The following is a 22,962-nucleotide window of genomic DNA, read 5'->3' on the forward strand; positions in this document are numbered from 1 at the left end:
GCCTTTGGAAGGGCCCAGCAGGGCTAGAAAAGGAAAGCCGCAGAGATTTCGAGTCCTCCTCTCACCCAGGACACGCCGCCCCCCAAGGGCAAGCCTTCAGTGAAGCTGGTCGGCGCTTACGGGGGGAGCCTCCACCGGAGCCCGTCCCTCCCGGCGAAGTCTGGGGATAATGTTTTCCGGCCCAACTGGGCCGTTCAGAAGAGCGACACTGGCCTGGGTGAGAGCCGGGTAGCCGTGGAGATCGTCACCAAGGGTCTCCTGAATAGAGACAAGCTCCAGGTTCTAAATGAACCTCCAGCTGCGGCCGACGAGACCATATTCTCTTCACTCTATCAGGTAAGATGGCCCGTATGTGTTTTTTTTTATTTTTTTTGTTTTTTTAACACTTGCCTGCAGATCAGACTGTACTATAATGACTTTCGGGAGAAGAGCCGGAAGTTTTCTGAGGCGATCACGAAGTCCGACGAGGAGAGCGACCAACTGATGCAGGAGGCAGCTGAACTCCAAAGATCCATCGGAGAGAGGGACGCGGAGGTACAACGGCTCAAAGATGATATGGCCGCCCAGAAACAAAAGGCCACCGAAGCTCTTAATGCACAGAGGGAAAGAGCCCGGGAAGGCAGACAGCGGCCGTCGAGGAGGCCGTGCGGAAGAAAGAGGACGAACTTATTAGTTTGTCCAGTGAATCCTACAAGCTGGGATTCTTTGATTGTCTTGAGCAGGTCAAGGAATCTAACCCGGCTGTGATCTTGACGGGCCTTGTCCTCCCCTATCCGCTGGTGGCTGGCGACGACGAGCAGGGCACTACCGCTGCCGCAGAGATCCCGGGGGCACATCCATCACGTGGTGGTAGTCACAGGGTGTCTTGAGCTCCCTTTCTTTCCCCTCTTGGGCACGGCTTCCTGACTCTTTTTGTAATGGCCCTTGGAGGCCCTACTTTTTGTAACGGCCCTTCGAGGCCTTATTTTTTGTAATGGCCCTTTGAGGCCTTATTTTTTTGTAATGGCCCTTCGAGGCCCCACTTTTTCATGAATAGAAATTACATTTCGTTGTCCACTGTCCACTTATGTCTGCCTCTGGCTAACAATGCTTGATTCTAATACTGTGGGTCAAAAATACTCCTGGCAGACATTCAAGCTTTAGTTGAACCGGGTCTTTGCAGAGGCGAACCGTAGTGAACTAACCAGCGAGTACCCTAGTTTTAGTGAACTGGGTTTCCAAGTAGCTTTGGTTTTTACTGTCCGGGCTCGTTCCTGACCCGGAGTGCGCTCCCGGTCTTTGTGGAGACGAGTCGAGGCGGCAAACCAAGCAACGAGTACCCTAGTTTTAGTGAACTGGGTTTCCAAGTAGCTTTGGTTTTTGCTGTCCGGGCTCGTTCCTGACTAGGAGTGCGCTCCCGATCTTTGTGGAGACGAGCCGAGGCGAACCAAGCAGCGAGTACCCTAGTTTTAGTGAACTGGGTTTCTAAGTAGCTTTGGTTTTTGTTGTCCGGGCTCGTTCCTGACTAGGAGTGCGCTCCCGGTCTTTATGGAGACGAGTCGAGGCGAACCAAGCAGCGAGTACCCTAGTTTTAGTGAACTGGGTTTCCAAGTAGCTTTGGTTTTTGTTGTCCGGGCTCGTTCCTGACTAGGAGTGCGCTCCCGGTCTTTGTGGAGACGAGCCGAGGCGAACCAAGCAGCGAGTACCCTAGTTTTAGTGAACTGGGTTTCCAAGTAGCTTTGGTTTTTGCTGTCCGGGCTCGTTCCTGACTAGGAGTGCCCTCCCGGTCTTTGTGGAGACGAGCCGAGGCTAACCAAGCAGCGAGTACCCTAGTTTTAGTGAACTGGGTTTTCAAGGAGGAGTGCTAGGAGATTTGCAAAGAGCCTCTATCATTCACATTCAATATATATTTACAAAGTCACTTTCGCGCCGGATGGTCTACTACTGATAGTATTTTCGGAGGTTCTTTGAGTTCCAGGCATGGGGTGGTAGGTGCTCCCCAAGCGTCTCCAGCTTATAACTCCCCGGGCGAATCACCTCTTTCACTTGTACGGTCCCTCCCAGGTCGGGGAGAGTTTTCTGACCTTCTTCGGTTGTGAGATAGCAGTTTTCCTTAGGACTAGATCCCCTGCTCGGAATTCTCTGGGGCGTATCTTCAAATCATGATAGTTGGACACTTTCTGTTTGTAGGCCGCGACCCGGATTCAGGATTCTTCCCGGGCTTCTTCCAGCAAGTCGAGATTTGCGCGGAGCCCATCTCCATTGAGTTGTTCATTGAAGTTGGTGACTCTGAGAGACGGGGCGCCCACATTGACGGGTATTACGGCCTCCGTCCCAAAGGACAAGTTGAATGGTGACTCCCCCGTTGATGTGCGCGGGGTGGTACGATACGCCCACAGGACATGATAAAGTTCATCTGCCCATCGGCCAGCCTCTTTTTGATCATCTGAAGCAGGATTCTGTTCATTACTTCGGTTTGCCCATTCGTTTGAGGGTGCGCTACTGAAGTAAACCTCTATTCGATCTTCAAGTCAGAGCAGAATTTTTGAAAGTTTCGGCAGTCGAACTGTCTGCCGTTGTCCGTTATCAAGACACGGGGTATCCCAAATCTGCAAACGACCGACTTCCAGAAGAATGTCTGCACGTTTTGCTCTGTGATCTGAGCTAGAGGTTCGGCCTCCACCCACTTGGTAAAATATTCAATGGCCACCACGATGAACACGCGTCTCCCGGAGGCTGGTGGAAAGGGGCCCAAGATGTCCATCCCCCATACTGCGAAAGAGAGTGGGCTGATGATCGGGGCCATAGATACAGCAGGTTGGTGGATTGTGGGAGAAAACTTTTGGCATCTCTCGCACTTCTTGACCAGGTCCAGTCCGTCTTGCCTTAAGGTTGGCCAGTACATGCCTCTCAGCAGCACTTTGATCGCCAGGGCCTTGCCCTAGGTGTTCCCCACAAATCCCTTCGTGCGTCTCTTGTAGGGCGTATGTGGCGTTGCTTGGCCGGAGGCACTTTAGGTATGGGAGGGTGTTCGACCTTTTGTACATGCTCTCACCATCGAGGGAAAACCTGGCTGCTCTCTGTATCACTTGGCGGGCCGCCTTCTTGGCTTCAGGAAGCTTCCCGCTACGTAGGTATTCAATGATTTCGTCCATCCAACAGGACTCGTGCTCCACCTGTATTACTTCGGCGGCCTAATTTTAGATATTGGATTTCTGAAGAAACTCCATACATATACTCCCGAGGGTGGTGTATCCGGATGCGGCCAGCTTAGACAACACATCTGCTTTTGCATTTTCTGTTCTTGGGATTCTAATGACCTCGAAAATTTTGAACTTGCTGGCTAACTGGCGGACCTTGGAGAGGTATTTGATCATACGCTCGTCGCGGGCCTCATAGACCCCCTGAATCTGGTTTGCAACCAGCTGGGAGTCGCAATACGCCTTCAGCTTTTGGGCACTAGTCTGGACTGCCAGGCTCATCTCGGCGATGAGGGCCTCATATTCTGCCTCGTTGTTGGACGCGCGGAATTCGAACCTCAGCGCATAATCCAGAACGAAGTTATCAGGTCCCAAAAGAACCAAACCGGCTCCACAACCAACCTTGTTTGAAGATCCGTCCACATATACTTCCCAGAGCGGTTCGGTGGTCGATGGATCCTGTTATGCCTGTACGGGGACAATTTCTGTTCTTACTGGTTCAGTCTCGGCTTCTGTTTGTTCCCCAGTTGTAGTTACCTTCTCCACAACCGGGGTTTGGGCAGTTTCAGATTTGGTGCTCTGCTGGGGGATGGTGCATTCAGCCACGAAGTCTAACACGCTCTAATCTAACACACCCGATTCCTCCTATTCATATTGTGTCATCTTCCTAGATTACAGGCCTCTTTTGATTAGTCCTTCCTTACAATTGAGATTATTTGAAGTCAACATTATTTGCAAATTGGAGTAGCCCAGAAATCAGCCTTTCACTCTGTCAAGGGTGAGAGTAAAAAACATGTTTTTCCAGTGAGATCAGTCTCAGCTATTCACAGAAAACGTGAAAGGCTGTTTATAGGACAACGCACTTAGTCGAGGCTATGCAAAAGCCACCAACGATTAACTGATCATGGCTGTCCAGTTGTTAAATGGGGGAGAAAATCAGCACCAAAGTCACCAAAAACCATCTACAGGACTCTTTTGTACTTTCTTTATTTTTCTGGGGCACGTAATTACTTTGATTGGACTCAAATGGCTGCTAGCAGAAGAGGTCACACTGACTAGTAACTAACACCATAGCAAATAAAAATGATGTGCAAAGAGAGCTACTCAACTTTGTCGCCAATAAAAAAACGATGTGAACAGATGTAGGCAGAATCAATGCAACAAATTGATGGATACCAAATCCGATATGCCTCTTCTCTACCCAGTAATTTAAAGATGCGAATTACACACAATCAAAGAAGTTAGGCTTAAAGAAAAGAATTCCAATTATTAAAAAAGTTTGGCTTGAATTTCCAATTATTTTGAAATCTTTTTATTTGCTATTACAAACCTATATAAAAATTAAATAAAGAGAGGGGTGCCGACATCACTGGGTTGGGTTTTTTCACGTTAACGCAATTTTTTAAGGAAAATTCTTATTTGGCAAGGCAACTCAACTCATAGAAACAGAAATTACACTTACATTACACTTGAATCAAACAATGATGTAATTACACTCACATTACACTTGAATCAAACAATGTTGTAATCAAACAATGTTGTAATTACAATCAAACAATGCTGAATCAAACACTTGAATCAACTCAATTCATAGAAGCAAAAATTACACTCACATACAATAACAGTGGGTGTGTGGGTTTTCACTTTTAACTTTTAACTAACAATAGAAAAAAATGTACATACTATAACTTATGTAACACGGGTCGGGTCGGGTTGGGCCCCTTCAAACCCGGCTCGACCCGAGATTCATGCGGGCTTTTGAATGCTCAACCCGGCTCGACCCGAAACCCATGAAACCTGAACCCAACCCGGGCTATTTTCGGGTCGGGTCGATGCGGGTCGGGTAAAACCCGGCTCGAGTTGCAGCCCTAGTGCCAACACCCACTTCTCATGAAATTATTATTCATAATTAAATAATGAATTATTGTCCATTTAAGATGGGTCCCACTAGATGAACAGTTTTAATTAAGGATTCCATGTGCGTGGGCCAATCCATAAATCTTAACTTTGACTAAGTGCATGCCATCATAGTATTGTTCCGCTTGCCCGTAATTGTTAATGACCATGAAAATGTCCGGTGCAAATTCATTTATTAGTTACTATAAATAACTATCCATACCCATAGTATTTGGGTGATACAAAGATTCCATCCCATGCATTCATTTGCTGGGCCCTGAATATCTTATCCATAGGATGATCCTAACCCTCCGATTTGTGGAGGTTTAAAATTCACGTCACAGTATAGAAACCTCCTTTTTTTTTCATGAGTAAATATCTTGTTTTGAGCATCTTTTGGATTGTAATATTTACTTATGTCTTCATTTTCAAAAAAGAATTTTTTTTTTTTACCTATGCCTGCTTAATTTTACCATCTTTTTTACCACCAATTCTGGAGTATGCAATGACTGAATTTATCTTTGTTAGTTGATTGACCCAGTAGACAAGACGGTGGATAGAGACCTTTCCCTTATTAAGGAACTTGGGTTGAAGCTTATCTATGCTATGAATACCCATGCTCATGCTGATCATGTCACTGGAACTGGCTTGATAAAGGTCCGTGCCTTTTGTGCTAGTATATCATAGCAAACAAATTTTCAGTGCAGCATATTTGCTAAACAACTGTGAGCCCATGTCTTGTTCATTTGAAGTATTATACTTTAGTGGATCTTTCTTTTCTTTTTTTCCATGGTATGACCATATTTTCAAGTACCAACAAGAGCTGTTTCTTACAGGATAGGATGCCAGGTGTGAAATCTATCATTTCACACCTGGTAGGGTTGAAACTGGTGATAAAATATTCTTTGGTAATCTTTATTTAGAGGTAGGGTTGCATATACTTAATTAGTTTGATTCTCTATGTGATGAATGAGCTGTATTCCCATGCTAGCTTACCAGTTTTGCTCGCTTATCTCTTTTTTATTTCTTGTAACTTCTTTGAAGAATTGTGAGTCAAGTGAAGGTCTACCATCACAAAATAATGGAAACAATATGTCCAATAAGATATATTGGAGGATGTGAATATATCTTGTGCTGATAAAAAAAAAGAAGAGCAAATTAATGTAATAATGCTATTTGAACAGAACATATGAAGTTGCCAAACAATTTTTATTGATCATGAATGAAAACAATGTGACTACGAAAACAAGTTAATGTAGCTTGTATTGACTGATTATGTTTTGTCCATAATCAGTGTGGCTGGAAATAAGTTTGTGTAATACTCTAGGCTGTAAAGTATATGTTTGTTGGCTAGTTTAGGTCTCATAAAAAGCACAAATACACAAGTTCTCCGAATGGAAATGCGCATTAACTTGGCCAGATTGGGCTTATTACTAGACCAGCTCAAGCAACCAGATCTGCTAATGTAATTTCTGGAAATTTGCTGGTCTGGGTTTTTTTTTTTTTTTTTGGAATTTTTTTTGGAATTTTTATAATTTTCTTGGAATTTCTGAGTTTCTTGGACCATTGGGGATCATTTAATAAATTTTAGTGCCTGATATAGTGATATTACATTTCTAGCAATTCCCTGAACAATCAGAAGTATTTTTCAAACCATTCCAGTTTGTGGTAGCTCTAATGAAAAGTCTTTCTGACATCTCTTAATAGATCATGCATGCTTCTTATTTATGAACTTAACTTCAACCAGGTAGTCAGGCAGGATCTGAAAAATTGTGGTGACCTCTGGTGTAGAAGGATGGGGATCACATTTTGGGTTGTTTTCATGTGTTGATGTATCTGCTACTAATTATTCAAGTCCTAGTTAATTGGAAAAATGTTTGCACATCTGAGTTCCTTCCTCTTTTAGTTTATAAAAACTATAATTGTGAGAAAAAATATCCCATGCTAAACTATGTACTAGATACATCCAAGACATGCAACGAAGGTAGAAATCATGACTTCTTGTATTCGTCTTTTCAATTTCCTTTTTGGTTTTTTTTTCGACTTAAACCTACACAGAGGTTAAGCTAATTTAGGAGGGGTGAGTAGAATAACTATTTTACAAATCACACAGCCTCATATAAGAAAAGAGGATGTGGGGTTGGGATGCTAGGCTTTTGAGAACTGCTATTTTCATATTTATTTAGTCCCAGCCGTTCAACAGAATTGAAACCCATCACTTCTATATGCTTTCTCATCAAGATCTACTAGTTAGATGTGAAGTTTTGTGGAGAATGAGTACTTAACTGGAATTGTGAGTAGACAATCTCCTTTTCTCAAAATTTTTCCATTCAACCTTTGGTCTCTTCCACATGAATCATACATATATATGTATAGTGTTGTTTTGAGTTGATCTGTAGTGTATTCTGGTTGCTATGTGGCGAGGAGAAACTATGCCATTATGCAAGGGAGGCTGTTGGAGAACAACCTAGAGGATATTTTAGATTCCAGATTTATTAATCTTTTAAATGTAGTGCATGTTGGAGGTTTTTTTTTTTTTTTGCTTTGAAAATGAACTACAATTTCTTTTGCAATTTTTCTTAATTTTTTTTCTATTTTCGTTATTATCTGAATTTTTCCAGAACATGGGTTTTTTTTTTTTGAATGACATAAATTTCATTAATAACACAGAGACCGAGAAGGTCCTTGAGGAGAACAATGATTACAATAAAGAGAAGAACGTTAAACAAATTGATCTAGGGTGCGGGGGGGAGGTAATCAAATAGCTCAAGACTCTCTTTGTGCACCCCAACTCTCGCAAGCCTGTCCGCTTCTCAGTTGGCGGACTGCCGAACACACACAAATGTGATCAAAGGCGACCCTATTCTATCCTTGATTTCATCAAAATAGCCGGCAAATCTCCAAGGTACCGCTTTTGACCAACGAAGCCATCTTAATGACGCTTAGAGAATCCCCTTCCACTACCACCCTAGACAATTCAACATTATGGGGCATTTTTTCAATGCCTTTTTTCACGTTTTTGGATCATATGGGAATGCATTAAGAACAGAGAGAGCATAAGGGTTTGGGGCTGATGCTCCTTCTATAGGGAAGCTACCCCACTCCTTTTGCACTTTAAGGAACTGTTTGTGTCATGGAGGAGTACAAACTTATCCCCACTAGTCATCTCATAAATCATAATCTGTTATTGAATCCGACTATTAAACCATGCAACTCTGCTTCACGGGAATTGGTTTGTTAAAAATATTTGGTAGAAGTGGTTGATGTTAAACTCTTGTGACTCCAATCATTCATGGAGAATTTTAATTGTTACTTTCATAGTGTTCCTCCTGTCATAGCCAATCTAGCCGTGCATGAGATGGCAAACACTTCAGCTTCGGAGTGTTTTATTGATATCTATATGGTTACTTTTTGTTGTTTGTGAAATTTATTCTCTTGAATTGTCTATTTTATTGGTCCATAAGTGGGGAAGTGTAACATATTTCTATTTTCTGAAAGGTCATGGGAATTTCAGTGTTTGCTTTGGTAGATATCCACCATTTTCATCGAACAATCAGGCAGAAATAGCATTGTTTGATATGATTTTTTTCACTTGCAGGGAGGAAATTCATACAAGATTTACAAATCAGTTCATTCACAGGCAAGGGCATGAGATGCAAAAAAGGCATTTTATTCCCGAAAAAACACACTTTTGAGTTTTGCCTAGTGTATCCTTGTATCAGTCACTTTTTTTTTCCTGTGCACTCAGATATTCACATCGCCAAAGGATACATTGGTATATCCTGCTGATGACTACAAAGGCTTCACTGTAAGAAACCCTTAACGCCTCTTGTTCATGAGATATCTGTACTAGCTGCTTATACCACCTTTTGGATGTGTTTCAGGTTAGTACAGTCGGAGAGGAGATGCTCTACAATCCTCGTTTGACAAAGAATGAGGTGAATTTCTGTCCAACAAGTACCAATTTTATTTTATTTTTATTTTTGAATGGCAGCAAGTACCAATTTTATTTCTTTGTTTTTATGGGTCATAAAATTAACTTTTAAAGATATAAAATCTACCCACCATTTGATAGATATCCCTTGTCAAAACAAGCAGAATGCAACTGTGTTTTGAGTGGATGTGAATTAGGGGCTTGTGATTTCCATGTTACAGAAGAGAATTTAGATGCCGATCCCAACAAGTTTGGGACAAAGGCTTTGTTGAGTTGAGAAGAGAATTTAGATGCCTAAATATAGCACCTGCATACCTCCACCAGATGGTTGGTTCAAGCTCAACTTCAATGGAAGTTCTATTGGAAACCCTGGGCGGGCAGGTATTGGCGGTGTCGTCAGGAATGGCAAAGGTCATCTTCTCGTGACGTACTCCGGATCAGCGGGGGAATGTGATGCAAATGAGGAAGAAGCGACGCCGCTTCTCTTTGGGTTGCAGTGGTACGAACGTAACAATCTTGGTCCTCTAATTATTGACGGCGACTCGGCAAACACCATTGCTTGGGCTAGTGGAGGGTAGACGCTGCTGTGGACCATGGAGGTTTCACCATATCACCAATGCCATTTGTGATTTAATCCGAATTATTCACCCTCGGATTAAGGAGATCGGCGAACGTTATGGCGGATCAGCTTGCAAAGGAAGGCGTCGACATCCCAATTACTCATGTTATTATACACAATGGGGGGGAGTGGATCACTGTGATTTGTCTTGTCTTTGTATTCCGGGGAAAATGTAAGACGTGCTGATTGTATTCCTCGTCTGGGGACGACTTGTCCCCTCTCTGTATTTCTCTCTCTCTTTTGGGTATAAAAGTCTTGTTATCTTTCAAAAAAAAAAAAGTTGAATATAGTCTGGCTCTATGTATAACCCACACGTTCCCAAGTTCCCTAACTTCAAACCCTAGCCTGTTATAGATGTGATCTGAATTCTAATAAACTTCAAATCGTGCAACTAACTACATATACAGCTGGACTCAAAGCATGCAAATGAATTCATCCATCAAAACAAAGGGAAATGGATGAGTAGTCAGTTTGCCTTGGGCCATCACAATATGACAGAATCTTAGTGGGAATCCTTCAGTTCTCAGTTATGCTTAATGCACACAATACCAATTCATGGATATAGTAATGCGTGCATAAACAATTGAACTCTCACACATGCACAGAATCAGTAATGCACATCCATAGTAATCCATGATTACTACTAATTACACTCACACTAAGGAATGAAGATAAGTGCAGTCACACACGCATATAATTTAATACAGACACTCGAGTAATATGACCTTGCCAAAACCCCCTCCGGGCCAAATTTGCAAATTTTTTTTTTGCCACTACAAACCGATCACCATGTCCATGAGCCTTTACCACTAGCTATGTCCCTCTCACCCCACCCCTTCCAATATTTCCCGTGAGTATGGATCTCCAAAGGGCATTCCTTTCCTTTCCTCTCCAACTCTCTAGAGCCATTTTCTTAAACCCCACCCCACCCCTTCACATATTTCCCCGTGAGCAAGACCCATTTCCCCTTTAGGTTTACATACATTCTCCCATTTTACTAGAAACTTCAGTCTTTTACCTTTCGCTTTTCCTTCCCAAGGAAAGACGTTGAATTTTCTCAATTCTTTTTTCCACTGCCAGCACCACCGCCACCTTGAAAAGGGGCATGAAATATGTTGGGGGGTTGAAAAGAGTCTCTTTTTGGAGAATTATCCTACCTCCAAGAGATAGATGAGATTTCTTCCAATGCGCTACCTTCTTCCCCGTTCTGTTCATAATCAGATCCATAAAGACTTTTATGATATGCCAAAACCAAGAGGAAGCCCCAACTAGGGGAATGGAAGTTTGCCAACCATATAATCGAAGGTCTCTGCCGAGTCACTCACTCTTCTCTCCTCCAAATTAATCCCTGCCAAAAAGTTTTTTGACAACTTATTTTGAGCCTGGAAACCTCCTGCAACCAACCGTCACAAAATTTTAATGTCTGTAAATTGAAGGTAGGTGATGGTATCCCACTCCTCTCCATTAAGAACCCCATGGTTAGATCCATCTCCTTGGCTCTAGTAATAAGTCTAGTAAGAGCCTCCCAGGCCAAAAGTGAATATGAATGGAGAGAGTGTCAGGAATAGATTTTGTTATTTAGATGCTTTCCTTATTTATGTTATTGCTATCTTATATTAGGTTTCCTTATTTCCTTTTTGCTATTCTATTGATTTCTATTTTCATATTTTGCTTTCCCTAAATCCTATATAATGTAGATGCCGTATGGCTTTTGAGCAAGGAATAATCAAATTTAGTGCAGTTTGCATCTTGGAGGCCGAGTTTCCTCGAATTAACTCATTGGAGGCCTGAGTTTCCTCGAATTAACTCACTCTTTCCCTCTTTCCCTATCATCTTCTTCCCTATTTTCTTTTCTGATAGAACGATGTTCTATCAAGTTGGTATCAGAGCCAGGTTTACTCGTGGATGCCGTTAAAAGAACGGGATTGGTATCAAAGATTTGAAGGCATATTCTATGGCTACAGGAAACAATAATGGTTTGTCCTTAGAAGAGCAAGCCTTGGAAGCAAAGTTGGAAGCGAAGTTGGTTGCAAAGTTCGATTCGTGATTCCAAGCTTTCGAAGATAAAATAATGAAAATGTTTAAAGAATTTCTGTCTCAAAATCCCAATCCTCCCCAGGTGATGGAACCGTCACCTGGTGTGAAGTTAGAGAGCCTCTAAGTGAACACTTCAATGAGAGCACCGTCGAGAAGGCTTACACAATAAAAAAGAAAAGACGAAACAGAAAAATGAGAGAAAAAAATCGGATCGAAGAAAAAGCAAAAAACCCAAAAAAAAAGGGGTTAATGATTATCAGCGTTCTCGAATCCAACAACGTCGACCCCGAAAAATTTGTCATGCCTCTCAAGCTTTTTAACGCCATAGAAAAGATCCTCACCTGAAACCATCCGTGAATCAATCTAAAAAAATACGTCAAAGAAGCTTTGATGAACGGCATGATGGGATCGGTTTGCAATTGGCCTCAACCCTTGATGATGGTGACTAATTACAAGACAAAAAAAAGGCAAGAAGGAATAGATTTTCTTATTTAGAAAGAAAAGAGAAGAAATTTGAAAAGTTCGGATCAATCTCCAACCTTGGGGACAAGGTTGAAATTAAGGGCGGGGGAATGTTAGGAATAGATTTTCTTATTTAGATGCTTTCCTTATTTATGTTATTGCTGTCTTATATTAGGTTTCCTTATTTCCTTTTTGCTATTCTGTTGATTTCTATTTCCATATTTTGCTTTCCCTAAATTCTATATAATGTAGATGCCGTATGGCTTTGAGCAATGAATAATCAAATTTAGTGCAGTTAGCATCTTGGAAGCTGAGTTTCCTCGAATTAACTCATTGGAGGCCTGAGTTTCCTTGAATTGACTCACTCTTTCCCTCTTTTCCTATCATCTTCTTCCCTATTTTCTTTTATGATAGAGCGGTGTTCTACCGTTCTATCAGAGAGAGGATCACCTTGTCTTAAGACTTTTTTTTTGTAGGTAAGCTGGGATTGAAACTCTGACCTCCAGGTTACATTGTCTTAAGACTCTTAAACCCTAAAGCTCTTAAAGAAGCCAACGGCTTTACTATTTATCAATATAAAGAAGTAGGAGGAAGACATACAACCCATCATCCAACACCTCCACCAGTTTCCAAAGCCTATTCTACCCAAAAGATTAGTCCATGGAATTCCAATCGACAAAGTCTTACGCATTTTTATATCCACCTAACAAATCGCTTTCAGCCTCCCCTATTTCTTCCTTGACTCTAAGAATTCATTAGCAGCGAGAACTAGGGCTGCAACAAGGTCGGGTTGGGTCGGGTTTTTCAAAACCCTAGCCCAACCCTGGATCCCATTATCTCGGCCCTGACCCTGAGTCAGGGCCGAAAAACCTCAACCCATTGCCCGCCCTACAGGGCTCAGTGCTAGCCCTGGCCCGCCCTGATTGGGCAGGGCCGGCCCTAATTGACCCTAGTGCAAATACCTGTTAAGAGTGCCAAAAATAAAGCAACCACTTATCATATAGAACAAAATGATCAATAAACGGAGAAAGGGAACAAAATAAGAAAATATGAATTCAACAACATGACGGGCAACAGAGACAATTAATAATAATAATCTAAAGAAACATCAATCCAAGATAATAGAAAACATTAGCAAAAGAAACATGCACAGATGGTTCAATTCTATAATAGAAAACTTAGGGTCGGGCCGGGTTATGGTACCCGAGGCATTAACCCATAACCCGACCCGACCTGAGTCAGGGTCTAAAAAAATGAACCCTAACCCGCCCTCAGGGTTGGAAAATCCAGCCCTGACCCTGTTCGGGCTCAGGGCGGGTCAGGGCTGTCAGGGCCAAACTTGCACTCCTAGCGAGAACCATGTCAAGGATTTGCAGACCTTCCACAAAGGTGTCTTGATTTGGAGACACCACTTCTCACATTACCATTTCCAATCATTCTAACATCTTTGTGATCATCTTATATGAACTTTTAAGTAAGCTTATGGGCCAAAGTTCCTTGGCTTCCAAAGTTCGCTCCTTCTTTATGGGCCAAAGTTCCTTGGCTTCCAAAGTTCGCTCCTTCTTGGGGATAAGGGAGATAAAAACAATAACTGCCTCTCACATACTTCCACCGGCAATAACAAGCAGACAAGCTGATGGGTGTCGTGGTCCAATTTCATCTGCTCCAACTTTGGAATAACAACTGTTCTAGTGGTTACCGACTAGTTCCTGAAACCTTAATTGTGTTCAGTTATCTATTGATAAACACTTTCTGAAATGATTTTGAAAACAAATTTGAAAGTGACAGTAAAAGAAACAATTCTATGAAAAATTGTCCGCAATATTTAACAAACAAGTTCGAAAATATGCATCCCTTGATTGAATGAAAAATGAATCATAAGGACCCGGAAACTAAAGAGAGAAGTGACACAATTTATGAGTTGTATTTATCCAAATCATGCAAGTTTTATAAGCTGAAATTACTAATATTGATGTACTTTTACTACATAACTCCAATGAATGAACCACAACTTTAAGTAGTAAAGCTGTAACCTGATAGAAATTCGTAAAGGGGTTACCTATTGGCGATGAAGCAAGTTTTTCTACATCCACAACCAGCATATTAGGCTGCAAGGGAATGCTTTGATCAGGAATGAATTAGCAAGCAAACGTTTCTGTTTCTGAAAACTAAAACTTATGAGCATTTGGTTTTAGGATTTCAACTTCCATGTATTACTGCTATGCTGTGGCTACCAGAGTTAATTTTGTGCACAAGAAGAAGCTGAAAACCAGAACATGGAGTATGCTTCTTTTTAACGATATGCATGTTAATACAAAAATGCCTTGAAAGTGGTTTCCAGTTTTAAGAGCTGCAAGGTCTATAACACAAAGTGACTTAGTAGAGAACCAACAGCTATAGCAGAACTAACCTCGACAAGTGTCTGCCCAAATGCAACATCCAGAATCTTATCCTACCAAAACAAGGGAAATCAAGCATTTAGAAAAGGTGGACTGAGATTCAGAAAAAATATAAAGTTGAACCACATTTAATATCTTGAGCTTTAACATTAGCTTACTAGCCATCCTGCAATCCCTGGAATTTCTGTGACATCAAATCCATGGTCGGATATCGGTTTCACTGTCATCTGAAAGTATGGTGGCTCAACAAAGCATACCCGTAAACGCCCAAGGAATGGCCACTGACGAAGAAATTTTACACCCACCAAGACCTACCAGAGAAAAATATACAACCCAATTGGTAAATCTCTGTTGCAAGATATCTACATAGAAACTCTGGATAAGTCTGACAATGTTACTAAAATAAAAGAAAGGTGTTTCTGCTCATAAAGTCACAAATTGGCTCCTGAACCTACATCTGACTCATAGGTTTTCTCTAAGCGGAAAAAGGTGATTATATCCATAATCAAATTGATGTTGTCAACCTTTCCATGCTAAAGTGCAATAATGATTAATTATATGCATCATTTAACTATCTAAAGTCATAGACATGAACATTTTCCCAGTAGAAAAGAAATCTCTAACAGTTATTAACCATAAAAGCAACTCTAGCATATATAACTTTAACTCTATATGGTTACAACCAAGAAATAATGACATAAAGCAGCATATATAAATCCATCAGTCATGTTTGTGACTTCCAATTTCCCACCAATAGTAATTCTATCGGCATGGCAATGTACAAGGAAAAAAAACAACAAAGGCAAGCAATGGTGTAAATTTAAGGATAAATGGAATGTTTCAGGTCATCTCAACCATGAAGTTAGCTCTCCGTATTTCCCTTGGACTAATATGCAACACACTCGCTTGACTACCAGTCATGCTGGAAGTCAATGGGATGAGCAAAATTCCGTTGCGACGTTATACTAATGCATTCAAGACGTAGTTTAAATATTTGACATGAATGTTAGTAGGAAAATGTATTCACAGAAGAAAATCACATCACGCCTATGACCCAAAGAATAATTGGTTGCGTTGAATTTAACTATTCCTTACCCTCTGTCTTCATATAATTCGTGTTTTAAATGTATCTTAAAATATGTGATGCTTCCAAATTTTGCATTATGTACCAGTCTTATTTTCTATTGTTTTTACACTTAATACATTGCATGGCTTGACTGCATATCGATTACAAAATAATTGGAAGTTAAACCTGGAGCCTGTAACCACTTTAGTTTCCAAACGTAAGTAACCTCTTTACCTTTCCTTCAATGTGCATTCCTGTCACATGCATCTTTGCCCACATGCCAAATCCTAATATTTTCCTCAGTTTCACCGCAAGTATTGCACTCATATCATGGGCAGAAAGGAAACTCATTCCCAACTCCAGAACCTGTAATAAGTTAATTTTCAATTACAGACAGTGAAAAGTACATAAATGGCAAGTTCAAAAGTTACATGGAATTTGTCAGTCCAGTTGATAGCTAAGGCGGAGATATGTGCAAAGATAGAGGACAAAAGACATACCAAGTGGTCATCATCAGCTGATTGACCAACAACCCTTATTTCTGTAAACATAGGTGGGTTTCGTCCCAAGAAAATGTGCTGCACAACTGCTTTCCGTTGTGCAAATCAAACAGTTAAAAAGATTGATATTCACATTACAGAAAGGAAAAAAAACCAGTCAGTAGATCAAGTTTGAAATAACTTCTTAAAGGAAAGATGATAACGCAATAAGCTGACGGCCAACATTTAAAGGATTAATATGGGAATAGTTACCGACAACAATAAAGAGATGTAGTGAAGTTTGAATGACGGAATGTTTAGTGGATGAAAATATTAACTGCAATGTAGTTATTCCTAATGTGAATGCTATCTGGATGTTTAAGCCCTTAAAACCCAAACAGCTAAAACCATCATGGCACAAAATGGTAGTACATGAGGATGTAGTGAAGTTTATTTAACATAATAATAGTCACAAATAATGGAGTTTTCTAAAATAAATACTTCAGATCCAAAACTCACAGTATGTGGATTAAATAAGTTATTACAACAAGAAAGTATATATTATAGGATGCATGGAGTACAAAACATTCAAAAGGCAAAACCATACAGCAGTCCATGGTTTGTACTTGTCCAAAAACCAAGGTATGATTGGCAGGAGAATATTCTGTGATGCAACCTGTTCCATGCATACTGGCCAAATCTTCTCCACGGCATGATTCAACCACTGTACTGTTTCTGAGCCAGAAAGAAGCTGACAAATAATAATAATCAGGGGCAAAATTTTCAAGTTCTTTATCTAAGCAGAAAATTAATACTACTTACACATATGGTATCACACCAAATGAAAATAATTAGAAACAGAACACACAATCATATAGCTGAATTCAGAAAATACCCTTCTCTGGTTTGCTTGTTTTCTTTCCTCAAAAATTAGTCTCTTTCGCAACCTCATAGTGTAACGCTCATTGACCTTCAGAAAGAGAAACAAAAATTCAGATACACAAACAACATTATCTCCAACTCAGAGAAAATTATCTAAATCAAGTTAATTCAACTCAGTATATGCGCAAACATGCCACTTCGATTATTTTATTATAACACTAAACAGAACAAGGAGGATGTCAATCAGAGATGTACAAAAGAAAATGATAAATATGAATAACAGAAGCATCTAACAACATTTAAACCAAAAAACCTCAAATCACATTAAAGATAAAATTAAGAAGATTTCCACTACATTCAATGCAAGTATCAGGTCAGTGCATCTAAGGCAGTGAAAATGAATCTCCACTAAATCAATTTGTATATGGGACATTTTTTTTTTGAATGAGTAGGACATTACAAATGAGAAAGGGAAACTCTTCAAGTGGGAACTCAAGAACAAACAAATATCGCAATTAACATCTACAGCACTCATTTATGCATACGGATGACTCCAAATTCTTTATATAATTCATGGAAACTTATTCCAACCAAATATGGAATGCGTTGCTTCTTTCTTTTGGGTTACAGTGGGTTATGCAAGGGGCAATATCGGAGGTCATTCTCAATTGGAATGGAGCTTTTCATGGCTGCCTAGGTGAAGATTTATGGAAATCTCTACCATTTGCGATAATTTGGCATATCTGGAAGGAAAGGAATAACCGAGTGTTCTCGGAGAGAGCTAAGGTATGGAGGCATATTGTACTGGACATAAAGTTATCCTTAATCACCTGGGCCAAAGCAAAAGGAAACATGCCGTATTCTACCGGGGTTGCATTGCGTAAGTGGAACGTGGTGCTGAGAGAAAGAAGATATCGGCCTTCAATTACACCGCAATGGAAAGCTCTGGCGGAAGGTTGGTTAAAGTTGAACTTCGACGGCAGCTCACTTGGTAATCCGGGACCGGCGGGTTTTGGGGGACTGATCCGTGATCATATGGGTAGAACTTTAATGTCGTATTCAGGACCGGTGGGAACAAGTGATGCTAATGAAGCGGAGGCGAGGGGACTGCTGTTGGGCTTAAGATGGTACTCTGAGCATAATTTAGGACCCCTTATAGTGGAGGGGGACTCATCTAATGTTATAACTTGGGCAAGTAATCATGGAGGCGGGCCATGGAGACTACACAATATTCTCGATGAAATACGAGACCTAGTAAGGAGCCTCCATCCACAGCTTACTCATAGGAGGAGAACTGCCAACACCCGTGCGGATATACTGGCCAAACAAGGGGTAACTTTGGCGGAAATGATAGTCAATTGTAATGATATTACGGGGAATTCATAGCCAATTCTGTGCCGAGAGCTGATATATACGCCCCTTTCAATTCTGCGGACACCTTTTGTGAAACACTTGTCCCGGCTAAAGCAAGTGGCCAATTACACGTAGGGATTATTTTGGAAAATGACCAAAACACCCATGTAGGCATCCAATATCCCATCTCGTTTCTGTCTCTCTCACCTACCTCTCGCCCAAATGCAAAGCCCAACTTCAGAAACCAAATCCAGCGCCCAAGTCTCTCTCATTATTCATTGGTGGACATGGGTGTTGGAACCAAATGCGATATAGAAACTAGCATAAAAATGGTATTCTTATGGCATGGGGCCATCGAAATTCTGTATCTAGAAAATCAGAGAAGTTTTCTCTGTACAAAGTTCCTTAGCTGCCTCAGGCTTGATGACCCTGGTGGTAAAAGGGTAAGTAAAATTTCAATTTGTGCAGAAAACTTGTGAATCATATATTGTGAATCATTCACAATTCTCTATAGATCAAAGGGTTTCGAAAGAGAAAACCATCAGCTCCCATAAATTGCCCAAATCTGACTCCAAGCTTATGTTTCTGTTAAAAAATCTTGCGTGGCAGTGAGAAGGGTGTCAAAATAGAAAAGCTGCTTCTCGTAAGCAGCAATGGTCTCTATCTTCCTCGTTTTGCTAGTGGGTTACAAATTAAGATGTTCTAAAAGAAGAAAATTTCCAGATTTGTTGATTTCTAGAGAGAGACCTAGGGCGTTTCTGCACTTCCTGGGGCATCTCTGAACTTGGGCTCCTATGGATTTGGGCGAGAGTAATGGGCAAAGATGCGGGATGAGTGTTGCTTGGCATTTTGGTCATCTCCTAAAGGACTAAGTATATCTAACCGGATACTCTCATTAGCCGGTCAGGAGGTTTTGAATCGGGTGTCCCTAGTAATGAAAAGGGGCGAATATATCAGCTCCCTTCTGTGCCTGACCCCAGATCGTTTTTCTGTATTGGGACGCCTTGTCCCTCCTTTAATTAATAAATCCTTGTTAATTCTCAAAAAAAAAAAAAATTCATGGAAACTCAACTTCTGCTTTGAGTGGTTATAATTTCTCTCGACTGTGATCCATGAATGCACTTAGTTTTAAAATTTCACCAATCTGGCTCATTATTTGAAAATATGGATGCGGGTCAAACTCGGCTAAAGCAAATCCTAGTCGACTCGGCACAACATGGTCGTACTCGGTTGATGTGGCTAAGTACTTGGTGGACGCGATCATAACACGAAAGAGTCAAGGAGTTTTGATTGATTTTATAGGGCAAAATGCGTACTCGGACAAGAATGCGGACAAGGTAAAAGGGATTCGACTCAGGGGAGTCTATTATGACACGGGGGAGTTTTGAAACTATGATCTAGCTTGCTCATTTTCTTATATAAGAGATCCCCGGTAGAATATTTGAGCGGAGGGAAAACATAAAGAGCTGTGGTTAAAGAAATTTAAATCAACATTCTTTGAACCAACTTTCTGAGGAATTGTCTCCTCCGCTTCCATATTTTAGATTGCCTTCTCAAAAGCACACTTATTCAAAACAAAATATTTACCTAAGATCGTTATCCTGCAATAAGGTACCGTGGCACAAGAACCACACAAATTGTTGAGGAAATCCGCTGGCAAATCCAATCTGATCATGCACAAGTAAACAGAAGAGTAGAAATAAAACAAGCCACAAAATGAACACCGAGATTTTGCATGGTTAGGCCAAGATGCCTATGTCCACGGGCGAGAACACATTCTTCACTATAAGGAAATAAAATTCAAGGATTCATTTTCAAACAAAAATAAAAAATAAAAAAAAATCAAGAATTACAATGGGATTAACCTGCAAACTCACAAACCAATAAATAGCAACCCTTTCCTTGTCCTCTCAACTAAGATTGTACACAAGGATAACCAAAGGGAAAAAAAACCACAAGAAAAAATATGAGACAACCCAAGAGAACTCTCTTCATATGTCTCTCTCCCTTTCCCTCTTTTTTTCTAAACTTGTTCTTGCGCCTCCCACTCTCATACCATTTAAAGAGAGTTTAGAGAATCAGTTTTTCCAAAACCTAAAAAATCGTTATCTTTCCTCTTTTAGTTCCCCACCTAAACTGGGTATCCTAGGAAACAAGGCAATTTTCCCTACAATCTCTACCTTGGCTTATTTCCTACCCACTTGAAGATTTTCTGTTGATGTCACCACTGGTCCGTAATCTCCGCAAACCACCATTGGCCTTCTAAAGTACCAGATAGACACCATCAAATCATCCTAGCTCTGACTCCACCCGACTCAATCAAAATGGTCAATGCACAACAGTAGCTTCCAACCCGTTGACTCATCCAACCAACCCTAAAGAGCTCGATCCGACCTCCTTATTACAGAACTACCACCTCATCACCATAGTTTGCAACCTGGAAATCAGTCTTTGCGCCAACTGCGAAAGAGACCCTACGCAAGTACTTGCCATTTGAGCGTCATTTTCAGCTATCCATCGAGATCTTATGAACACTAGTTATTGTGTCTCCAACCAGGCGTTATAATATGTCACACTCGGTTTCCGTCTTCTTCTAGACAAACTTTCTACCTCTGACAATCACTATAATCGTGACCTAACAACAACACCCATGATCGCTCCAACCGCACCCCAACAATCGCTCCAACCACAACCATAATCGTGACCTAACAACAGCCATCCATCGAGATCTTAGGAACACTAGTTATCGTGTCTCTCTCTCTCTCTCTCTCTCTCTCTCTCTCTCTCTCTCTCTCTCTCTCTCTCACCTTGTTCTTGCACCTCCCACTCCCTTAAGACTCTCTTAAGCTGTTTAACGATATCTTATACAATCGGTTTTTCCAAAACCCAAAAAACTGTAATCTTTCCTCTTTTAGTTTCCCACCTAAACTAGGTAATTCATATTCTAAAAAGCAAGGCAAGTTTCCCAACAGAGATGTTTAAACTAACTATAGCTCTAAACATTTGATCTTCACAAGATGTTTGTGAAAGTAACTTATCCGAACTTTGTTGATCATGAGTGATAAGAAGTAAGTAAAACAATCAGAATAGAATATTTGGGTTTGAATCAAACATACCAGGTACAAATAGATGAATGACATGAAGTAAAGAACAGTGTGGAAGAAACCGAAACAAGAACAAATCCAAAGCAGAATCAGCACAATGCCAATGTGATGTAGAATCGAAACCTCTGTTATATCCATCTCTATAACAAAAATTCAACACCTCGATTGGCTTCGGAAATTAACCTAATAACATTAATATAAAGTCCATCGCTTTGATTTTCGAATTCTAGCATCCATCAAATATCGAAACGCTGTAAGCACCGATTTAGGGAATTCGAATTGTAAATTCTCATAAGAATGGAGAGAATCTTCAGTCCTTCGATCGATAATGCTAATTCATAAGAAAATTTCTGAATCTGCAAATCCAACTCTTAAAATTTAGAAAGGTTGGATATGCTTTAGGGTTCTGAGTTCGGCTAGTGTTTTTATGAAACCCGGCTAGATTCGCACCCCCCTGTACGATAATTCGCACCCAGTTTAACGTGAAAAACGTTAAACTGGGTGCGTATTATCCTACGGGGGTGCGAATTTATCAGCTCCGGATTTTTTTAAGTGCGTGCTAGTGGTTGACGTGTCACGCTTGCCGCGTTTCAGACGTGTCGGTAAGGTCTTTTTGGATTTTGGTTTTTCTTTTTTAATTGGGTCTGTCTAACGTGCGCCGGGGGTGAGGCGATTAGCATGAACCAGACGAAGATGAGGTCGTTTTTCCATCCATCGTGTCTGAATAAGAAATCATCAGTTGGACGGATGCTTACCCCACCTCAGGTCGGCGAGCATTTAAATGGGAACTGGAAATCAGCTTTTCGAAAAATATATATAATAAATAACCCCCTCCCCCCACCCCCCTCTAAACGGATAAAATCCGCCCCCCCCCCCTCCCCCCTAACGGTTTCGGTGAGAGTGGTTCACTCCTTTAGGATAAATTCACCCTTTCAATGTTTTTCTTTTGCCTTTAAAACCCAACGAAAAACATTATTGTGTATCGATCACGCGTGCGCGGGGGGGAATCATTTCCCTGAATAAACATAGAGAAATTATATGATGAAAGGCCGTATAGTACATTATTTTTCGAAAGGTACTCTACGGAACTCCATAGGATCATCCAAACCGTCCATTTGTTGCCCTAGAAAAGTCCAATAGATTGGAGGGCTAGGATCATCCTGGGTAATTCTGGTCTTTCTTACCCGCTTTGTGGTATTTTAACCATTTTCGTCATCCAAGGGTATTCTTGTCTGCTTCACCTGATTTGAGGTATTTTTACCATTTTTGTTAACTCAAGGGTATTCTTGTCCTTTTTACGTGATTCGTGGCATTTTAACCATTTTTCTTGATCTATGGGTATTGTGGTTTTTTTACCTGAATTGTGGTATTTTGACCATTTTCATTAACCTGAGGGTATTCTGGTATTTTTACCTGATTTGAGGTGTGGGTTTTGTGGGTCTTGTTAGGAGTCATTACAAGAAAGAAAAAAAAAAAAAATTTTGGGGGGGGAGGGGGGGCTGGATATCCTTACTCTATTAAGCACTTCTTTGATCAGTTGATCCAATGGATA

General features: G+C 40.8%; 1 protein-coding gene across 4 annotated transcripts; it reads right to left on the bottom strand.

The window, feature by feature from the left end:
* Positions 1–6,608: 6,608 nt before the first annotated feature.
* Positions 6,609–21,941, bottom strand: LOC143890268 (C2 domain-containing protein At1g53590-like). 4 transcript variants are annotated; one of them, XM_077394879.1, is made up of 9 exons: positions 21,423–21,936; positions 16,967–17,041; positions 16,681–16,822; positions 16,093–16,190; positions 15,827–15,958; positions 14,685–14,837; positions 14,538–14,579; positions 14,187–14,235; positions 6,609–9,021 (listed from the first exon to the last, which is right to left on the bottom strand). In XM_077394879.1, exons 1-9 carry the CDS (start codon positions 21,546–21,548, stop codon positions 8,933–8,935), a joined length of 906 nt encoding a protein of 301 aa, XP_077250994.1. In that variant the 5' UTR covers positions 21,549–21,936; the 3' UTR covers positions 6,609–8,932. The 4 variants fall into 4 exon arrangements, with proteins under 4 accessions (XP_077250994.1, XP_077250993.1, XP_077250996.1 ...); XM_077394878.1 differs by lacking the exon at positions 6,609–9,021 and adding an exon at positions 9,054–9,890 and having other exon boundaries at positions 21,423–21,941; XM_077394881.1 differs by lacking the exon at positions 6,609–9,021 and adding an exon at positions 13,159–13,843 and having other exon boundaries at positions 21,423–21,929.
* Between the last annotated feature and the right edge of the window lie 1,021 nt (positions 21,942–22,962).

This window comes from Tasmannia lanceolata, unplaced genomic scaffold (assembly GCF_043159265.1).
Source record: "Tasmannia lanceolata isolate RefF3 unplaced genomic scaffold, GAP_Taslan_0.1 ptg000013l, whole genome shotgun sequence".
Classification (NCBI taxonomy): domain Eukaryota; kingdom Viridiplantae; phylum Streptophyta; class Magnoliopsida; order Canellales; family Winteraceae; genus Tasmannia; species Tasmannia lanceolata.